The 9,524-nt window shown below is 40.2% G+C and overlaps 1 protein-coding gene across 4 annotated transcripts in view; it reads left to right on the forward strand.

The window, feature by feature from the left end:
• The window catches only part of LOC109376573 (zinc finger protein 345), a 142,806-nt gene that overhangs the window by 27,602 nt on the left and 105,680 nt on the right, over positions 1-9,524 (forward strand). For all 4 annotated transcript variants that reach the window (XM_019632580.1, XM_019632572.1, XM_019632573.1 and 1 more), the window contains exons 3-4: positions 8,897-9,023; positions 9,295-9,387. In XM_019632580.1, coding sequence (XP_019488125.1) covers positions 8,897-9,023; positions 9,295-9,387 — 220 coding nt within the window. The remainder of the gene's footprint in view (positions 1-8,896; positions 9,024-9,294; positions 9,388-9,524) is intronic.

A 9,524-nucleotide genomic window follows, 5' to 3' on the forward strand; every position in this document is an offset into this window, starting at 1 on the left:
TTTTTTTTTAACCTCTAATTCACTTATATCTACTCTGATCTTTCTTATTTCCTTCCTTCTAGTTACTTTGGGCTTTGTTTGCTGTTCTTTTTCTAGTTCCTTTAAGTGTTAGGGTAGATTGTTTGATTTTTGTTGTTTCTTGAGGTAACCCTGTATTGCTATGAATTTCCTTCTTAGGATTGCTTTTGTTATGTCTCATAGATTTTGAGTTGTGTTTTCATTCTCATTTGTCTGAAGGTATTGTTGTTGACCCATTTATTATTTAGTATGATGTTTGTTAGCCACCATGTATATTTGTGTGTTTCAGTTTTTTTCTTGTAATTGATTTCGTTTCCTACCATTTTGGTCAGAGAAGATGCTTGATATGATTTCAGTCTTCTTAAGTTTGTTGAGACTTGTTTTGTGACCTAACATATGCTCTATCTTGGAAAATGTTCCATGTACACTTGAGAAGACTGTGTATTCTGCTGCTTTGGGTGAAATGCTTTAAAAATATCAATTAAATCTATCTGGTCTAGTGTGTCCTTTAAGGTCACTGTTTTTTTGTTGTTGTTGTTGATTTTCTGTCAGCAAGATCTATCCATTTGTGTCAATGGGGTGTTAAAGTCACCTAATATAACTGTATTACTGTTGATCTCCCCTTTTATGTTTGTTAATATTTGCTTTATATATTTAGTTCTCATATATTGGGTCCATAAGAGTTTACAAGCATTATATCCTTTTGTTGGATTGATCCCTTTATCATTATGTAATATTCCTCTTTCTCTCTTATAGCCTTTGTTTTAAAGTCTGTTTTGTATGATACATATGTTGCTACCCTAGCTTCTTTTTTCCACTCACGTATCTTTTTCCATCCCTTTACTTTCAGTCTGTTTGTGTCTTTCGATGTGAAGTGGGTGTCTTGTAGACAGCATATTTATGGGTCTTGTTTTCTTATCCATTCTACTACCCCATGTCTTTAGATTGGAGCATTTAATCCATTCATATTTAATATTTAAAGTGATTATTGACAGATACATAGTTACTGACATTTTATTGTTCATGTTTATGGGGTTTTTTTGGTTGTTGTTTTTTCCATGTTTATGGTTTTTGATTGTTTGTTTGTTTGTTTTTTTACCTTTCGTAAAGAACTTCCTTTAACGTTTTTTGTAATACTGGTTTGGAGGTGATGAACTCCTGTATCTTTTTCTTGTCTGGGAAGCTCTTTATCTCACCTTCAGTTTTAAATGATGGGTAGAGTACCTGTGGTTGTAGGTCTTTGCTTTTCACCACTTTGAATATTTCATGCCAATCCCTTCTGGCCTGAAAGTTTCTGTTGAGAAATCAGCTAACAACCTTATGGGAGCTGTGTTGTAAGTAACTAGTTGCCTTTCACTTGTTGCTTTTAGGATTCTCTTTTTATCTTTGTATTTAATCTTTGCCATTTTAATTGTAATGTCTGTTAGTGGGGGCCTGTTTGGTTTCATCTTGTGTGGGACTCTCTGTGCTTCCTGTACTTGTATGTATATTTCCTTCACCAGATTAGGAAAGTTTTCAGCCATCATTTCTTCAATTAGGTTCTCAATCCCTTGCTTTCTTCTCCTTCTGGTCCCCCTATGATGCAAATGATATGCTTGATATTGTCCCAGAGGTCTCTTAAACTATCCTAATTTTTTATTATTTTTTCTTTTTGCTGTTCCTATTGGGTGTTTTCTGCTACTTTGTCTTCCAAATAGCTGATTCGATCTTCTGCTTCATCTAGTTTAGTGCATTCTTCACTTCAGTTACTGTATTCTTCACTTCTGATTGGTGCCTTTTTATGGTTTCTATGCCCTTTTGTATGCTTGCTATCTCTTTGTCGAAGTTCTCACTAAGTTCCTTGAGTATCCTTATAACCATTATTTTGAACTTTGTATCTGGTAGGTTGCTTGCCTCCATTTTGTTCAGTTCTTTATCTGGAGTTTTCTCTTGTTCTTTCATTTGTGACATTTTCTTTGTTTCCTCATTTTGGCTGCTTCTCTGTGTTTGTTTCTGTGTTAGGTAGACCTGTTATGTCTCCCAGTCTTGGCGGGGTAGCCTTATGTAGTAGGTACTCTGTGGGGCCCAGTGGCACAGTCATTCTGGTCCTCTGCACCGGGTGCTCCAGGAGTGTTTCTTGTGTTGGCTGTGTGTCCTCCTCTTATAGTTGAGCCTTGATTGCTATTGGCATGTCAGTGGGTGGGATTGACCCTCAGGCTGACTGCCCGTGGGGTTTGGCCACACCCCCAGCTTACAGGCTGCTGTGTGGGGGCTTACCCTGTGGAACAAGAATCGCCCCAGCAGGTGCTGGTGCTTGTTGAGACCTCCCTTGGGTGTGCTGCTTATGGAGCTAATTGGGTGGTGGTGTGCTGTGGTCTGAAGCCAACCTCCAGGTGTGTTTGTTCTGGGGCTTCTTGAGAGGGGCTTTGGTGCAGACCCAGGTCCCCCACTGCCTGTGACTGCCTGGGGACTACCTGGTAGGAGCTACACAGTGATCTGCCGTTGGTCGCTGCCTGTGCTGGACCTGGAGGCACATGGGCGAAGCCATGCTGTGAACTGAGGATGGCTGCCATGAGTACTGGGCCTGGGGTAGCTCTGCAAAAATCCCAGGGTACTCCAAGGCCTGCTGCCGTCTGCCAGTTCCCGTAAGGCTCAGCTGCTGATAAGAGTCTCTTGTGGTACATAAGTTGGGTGAGGCTGGGTCTCAGGGAGTCACAAGGGTGTGGGACTAGTGGTGGTTATCAGGTTAATGTAGATTCTGGTTTGATGCTAGTGATGAGCCTGGCGCTACTCAGCAAAAGTCTCAGAGCACATTGAGGCCACCTGCTATATTCCTCGGGTCTATGGACCCCTGAGAGTTGTCTGAGAAAGACTGCAATGTGAACAAGGCTGGTTGTTCCCCAAGAAATTGCCTCCATCATTGTGCAAGTTGGGTGGGGCAGGGATCCCAGGGAGTCACTAGGGTCAAGAGAGCTGATTTCACCAGGCCAGTGTAGATTTAGATTTGGCTGTGTGGGTGAGGGCTCAACATAGTAAAAATGATGCCTGCCTGCTGGCTGCGCGAGGGAGAAGGATTCTACACAGAGAAAATGGTGATTGTCCTTCCAGTCCTAGCCCTAAAGCCACACAACTCAGTCTCTCCCTATATGTGTGTGATGTCTCACAAGTCACTGTCCCTCCAGTGGAGCCCAGGGTCAATGCCTGTGAGTGAGTCTGTGCAAGGGTTCTTTAAGAGGATGTCTGGGCTTTCCTCTGCTTTCTGTCTCACCCAAAGAGTTGGAATCCTCACTTTTTCCTTGCAAGATGTTGTGAGGCTTTCTCTTCCTAGTTCAGTACTCTGGGTCGGGGAGCCTAGTGTGTAGTATGTCTCCCTCACACCTCCTGGTGCGGGTGGGGGGAATCCCTGCCACCAAGATATCCCTTCGATTTTTCACTGTTACACACAGGTGTGGTGATGGCCCATTCCATATCTCTGCCCCTCCTACCAGTCTTGACGTGGCCTCTTCTTTATATCTACATGCCAATCTTTTTTTTTCCATGCTGGATACAAAAATAAGTGACTTCTGCCAGTCAATGGTCCATTGTTTGGAGGTGACCATGAAAGACCTCAAGTGGAAAACCAAGGATACTGGAATTTTGTAAAAGAGAGTAATCCATTTTGGTGAAGAGGAGGGAGTTGTAAGCTCCACACAATACAACTAATTTCCCAAACACAGAGGTCTAGTCTTATTTACCACTACAGTTGGCCCTGGAAGAGCATGGGTTTAAACTGTGCAGGCCCTGAAACCTGCGTTTTAAAAGATGGCCCAGATAAGAGTTCCTGGAGAAGAGATCTCAAAGGTACAGGAAAAGAAATGCAAGCTTTTCCTCAAGGGACTTTTCTTTTCATAAAGCCAATATTTATAAGCCTTTTGAGATTAATAGGGAAGGGAAAAAGAATTGGTGGGCTTAGAATTGTTTCTGGAGTCACACCTCTCGTTGGTTAAAGACTTCATTTGTAAAACAAGAACATTTGTTTTTAATACCTTCAGAATTGGGTTGCCACCTAAATTGTGGCAAAGTGCTGACAAATCCATCCACTTACTGTTGGAATGTTTCTTTCCCTCTGGGTATATTTCTTATCAGGCTCTGACATTTATTTCCAATTTGGCCAATTTTTTTATCAAAAAGTTATTAAATCCTTTCTTATTAGGTTTCAACTGGGAGAAACAGTAAATATTTCTGGCAGTATTAAACAATCCCAAGGATCCAAGAGGGTGCAGATGTTATTACTTTGAGTGTTGCACTCTGATAGCCAAAAGAAAGGACAGCTTTCATGTCCCAGTTTCCCAGTGACACACAATGTCTGTTTCCACAACGTAATCAGGTAAAAGAGATGCAATCAGTTAAAGCTGACATAAATTTTTTTTTTAATAGAATGCCTGTTTAAACATCCCAATTTCTTACAACCTTGTCAATCCTTATATTTCCTTATTCTTTTCATCTAATTATAGCCTGAGTCACAGCTTCACCAATGGGTTTTGGTACCATGGTTCATGAATTCCCATATCAAAGAGTTCTGAAAATATCTCTTTTCTATCTTCTGACCATTTTATCCACTCTTGAGTAAAAAGGTTTTGGGTCAAGGGGTCAAGCCATGTTATCAATCTTGAATTTGATTTAACCAGCCTGGTGATTGCTAGTCCAGTTTCTCATTGTAATCTCTTCCGGTCTTTTAAATTTCTCTACAATGGGGTAAATAGAGCAGACTTGTTTGGGGCCCTTTAATCTTGGAGGGCCAGCAGGGGGTCAACTTAGTTTATGCAGCCTTTGTTAGTGCTGTACTAAAACATTTGTTTTAAACCAATTCGTTTTATTTAGCTCAATTTTGGTTTATTTAATTGGCACATTCCTTATAATCATCATTGTCAGTTTTAGGTTATAATTTCCTTGAGGGATGGCAGTAGTTTGGTAGGACCCTAGTTATGAATGGAGTTTAGCCCACATCTCTGTCTAGCCATTTTGGAGATTCCAACTTGACAGTTACCAAGCCGAATTCTTAGGACATAAAATTTTAGGTTGTTTTTAAGTAAGATTTTGCCACTTTTCTTTCTTTCATTTGTCTCCTTAAGTGCAGGACAGTTGTACTTCCAGTGTCCTGCTTTTTTTGTTGTTGTTGTTGTTTGTAATGTTTTTACAGTATTTGCAAATGTCTGAAGGCAAATAGGAAGGGGACTTAGTGGACTTTGAATTTTGTTCTAATTTCTGTCCTTCCATCTTATTCAGGGAATCTTAATGACTAGCTATTATAGCAACATGAGCGCTCTCTAAGAAAAATTTCTTTCCAATTTAGAAGTTTTTCCAGTTAAAAGGATCCATTGACTGACCTGGACAGTAGGATCTGTAGTGACTCAAACCAATACTATGGATGCAAGAAGCATTCCTAAAGGAGAGTGCAAAAAGATGCAACCCTCACAAGAAACTTGACTCCCAGAGTTAGCCCAAGAAAGATGGGGAGGCCTGTCTTAAAGCTGTTCCAATACGGAATCGTGCTTTCCCCCTCGAACAGAATAAGGTTTAAGATTCCCTAAGCTTGGATTCACAGCCTGTTTGGCTACCTGCCGGATGCATAAGCATCCTCCAGCTGGCAGACATAATAGATTATTTCTGGGAGGAACAGGATAGACACAGAAAACTCCCTTGAGGGCTTGTCATGGCCCGATAGAGAACAAGGTGCACCTTGGCAAGTATACCCTCTGGATGATAGAAGCCAGAGAGAAAATATTCTCACCAGTCATAAGGCCAAGGTGTCAGGACATATAACAAGATGAAAGGAGAGAAACCATACAGAAACAGACAAAAACAACACCCATGAGTATGGTATACCAAGTAATCAGGAATTGCTAGTCCAAGAAATGAATTTCACAGGTATTTTCTCCTGCCAGCGTAAATTTAGAAGAAAGATTCTCACCACTTTCGCTTCCACCAGATCCTACAGAGATCTGGGGGTGTACTGACACGGTAAGAACCCTTACCTTCTGCTGGCTGTGTCAGATGCTCTGTGTCTCATCTGCAGCAGTCTCGTGGGGAATCACGGGGTTCCAGCCAGTGAGTTTATCCTGCTCATCACGCCAACTGTGTGGGAAGAACAAACTCTCCTCTACCCTCAAGGTTTTTCTGGCTGGTCTAATAATCAAATAGACATGAGAGACAGATTAGCAAGAGAAAATAACCAAATTTTATACGTACATATATTTGGGAGTCCCACGTACATGAGAGTCAGAGACCACATGCACGAGAGGTTCTAGTATGACTCTTAAGTCTCTTTGAATAAACAATTTCCCTCCATATTTTTTCTGTTGTAATTTAGTTTTTGAGGAAACAGATCATTTGCTGCCTTTAGATTTAGCTTACGTTTAGGTCTTGATATTGTTCAGTATGTTCCTCTGACCTTCACATTGCCTGTTAACGGTTTGGTAGATCTGGAGTCTTGATGAAATTCAGGTTGGATTATTCTTTTTTTTTTTTTTTAGCAGGAATACTTAATGGGTGATGTAATGAAATGAATTCCTATATCATGCCAGGAGGCACATAAAATCTGGTTATTCTTTTGTGATGTTAAAATTTATCAGTGGATGCAGATGTTATTAGCTGAACCATCCATTGTATACTTATCTTCAGCCTTTCACCTGAAACAATTGAGCAACCTTAATGATTATTGTCTAAAATTATTATTTGGTTAGGAGTAGTGAAATACTGATATTCTAATTGTGTCCTAACTTCTCCATTTATTATCTAGAATCATTGTATAAGGAACTTTTTCTCACTATTTATTTGGTTATCAAGCAATACAAATTCTATAGAAAAAAATTTAATATAAATCTGATTATCTTAATTACCTTTACTCACAGTAAAAAAAATCCATACTTGTTTGATCAAACCATTTTTCCCATAACCACCTTATTGACACATCATGCAAATTTCTCTCCATTTACATAGAGCTATTTGCTGTTCCCCAAACTCATGTATTTTCCTATCTCCACATCTTTGCCTTTGTTTCATTTAGGAAATGACCTCCGTCGCTCCCCATTCTGTATTAAACTTCTCAACTTCCAACTTATATTTCTCAACTAATATAAACTTATTCCCCCATGGAGAATGTACAGTTGTCACTTGAACAACATAGGTTTGACTATGTGGATCAACTTATACACAGATTTGTTTTCAATGAATACTGTAAATATATTTTCTCTTCATTATGATTTTCTTAACATTTTTTTCTCTAGCTTTATTGTAAGAATATATTATATAATATATACAACATACAAAATATGTATTTATCAATTGTTTACATTATCGGTAAGGCTTTTGACTAACAGTAGGCTACGAGTAGTTAAATTTGGGAGAGTCAGAAGTTACATATGGATTCTCAACTGAGCAGTGGGTCGGCGCCCCTAACCCCCATGTTGTTCAAGGGTCAACTGTACTTTTTCTTTTTTGGGCCCTCAGTTTTGTTTTTAACACCTTACTTGTGTTTTTAACTGTGTCTTCTTCTTTTTCTCTTCTTCTGAAACTTAGGTCTTTTTATTTTCCAAGTCTTTTAAGTTGCTGGATCAGAAACATAAATTATTCATTTTTGTGTTCTCAGGACTGACATAATGGCTGGTTCTAAATTGCTCAGAAACTGTTCACAGATTGTTCATCTAGTTGCTAGAAGACTAAAAGAAACCCTATTTTAGTCTTCAGTTTTTTTGGTTTTTTTTAATTGGGGAATCAGGGAAGGGGAACAGACAAGTTGCTGTCCTTTTGTTATTCAGTCTAGTTGTGGAGGATGTTGCTTCACTGGCCTAAGTTGGCACCATCATTGCGCTCTTCCCGGGCGAGGCAGATCAGTCGCCGGCTTCTGGACGGCCGCTCACTGCGACTGCTGGCCGCTCACGCTGGCTGCTGGCTACATACCGGTAGCCCATGGCAACCCACTGCAGCAGGGGCTGCAGCCTACGCCGTGGCCGGCGACTCACGGCAGCCCAGCTCCAGGTTGAGCTGCTGTTCAGCATCTTAGCTGTAGAGGGCAGTGTCCTTGGCCCTCATATGTGGGATCCGAACCGGGGCCCTCTGGCGTCCCAAGCCAGCTCTTAACCATCGTGCCACTCGGCCGGCCCAGTCTTCAGTTTTGAAAAATGAGTAATTGATGGATGAACTGTAGAACAAATAGCAGAAATACTCTATTGGATTTCTTTCTTCCACAAAATATTATGTAAAACTAGATATTTAATATGCATCCTATTTGAAAAGCCATTTTTAAAAAGTACTTGGGGGCCGGCTGAATGGTTCAGTTGGTTAAGATCTTGCTCAAGAGTTTTAGCTCTGAGCAACAGCGGTTCAAGTCCCTGTCCGAGCTGAGCAGCCACTGAGCTGCCAACAGGTGGCAGGATGGCTCAGCTAAAAAAAAAAAATACTTGGATTACACAGGTGTATGCATTTGTCAAAACTTCAAATGATACACCGAGGATTTATGCATTTTATTATATGTAAATATTACCTAATAAAGGGTAAACAAATATACTCCAGTTAATGATTTGTATTCTGAACTACCTAGGAGGAAGTGTACTGGTCTGCAGTTTATTTTGAAATGCACAGAACAGTAAAATAGATTGATGGATGGATAAAAGGATGGGTAAATGTGTAATAAAACAAGTAGAGTAAAATGTTAGTGATAGATCCCAAATAGGTTTTTACTCTATAATTCTTTAAAGATTTTTGTGTGTTTTTAAATCTTTATAATAACATGTTAGAGGAGGGGCGATTTTTAAAAAGAGGGAGTAAATTAACAACCAAATCCAAATTCCATATTCCTAAATGTAGTCTCTCCATTCCCCAAAGCTAACTATTCACATTGAAAAAGAATGTGCTCTTACAGGGATCAGTGTGCTTCAGAGATGTGGCTGTAGATTTCAGCAGAGAGGAGTGGCAGCATCTAGACCTTGCTCAGAAAAACCTGTACCGGGATGTGATGCTGGAGACCTACAGCCATCTGCTCTCAGTTGGTAAGCACAGACACCTGGGTATCTGAGGGAAGGCCCCACTGAGAGTTTTTATTCTCAGTTGCTAAATGCTGTGAGATGTCTGAAATATGTAATCGTTTTCTCCTTGATTTGTCTAGGATTCTTTAACCCTTTGGGGCACTCTGAATATTACTCTGTTCCCAGAGATATATGGTTACTTTCCTGAAGAACAAAGCATCATTCAACAAGACTTTATTGATTGAGCTCTGAAACAACTGGCTGTACTCAGTCCTTTATCATTTCTCATGAATAGGGTATCAAGTTCGTGAACCAGAGGTTTTCATGTTGGAGCAAGGAAAGAAGTCATGGACATTGCAGGATGAGAGCCCACATCAGAGCTTTTCAGGTGAGTGTGACCCAGACAGGAGACAGTGGAGTAAATCTCAGTTGTCTTAAGAAAGATTAGTGTTTTGAAATGCTATGAAGATGACTCTTCTTGAAGGTTCTAAATTTTTTGTATTGCTTGAGGACCCTTGACAGTGG

The sequence above is a fragment of the Hipposideros armiger genome, unplaced genomic scaffold, assembly GCF_001890085.2.
Source record: "Hipposideros armiger isolate ML-2016 unplaced genomic scaffold, ASM189008v1 scaffold_1154, whole genome shotgun sequence".
Classification (NCBI taxonomy): Eukaryota; Metazoa; Chordata; class Mammalia; order Chiroptera; family Hipposideridae; genus Hipposideros; species Hipposideros armiger.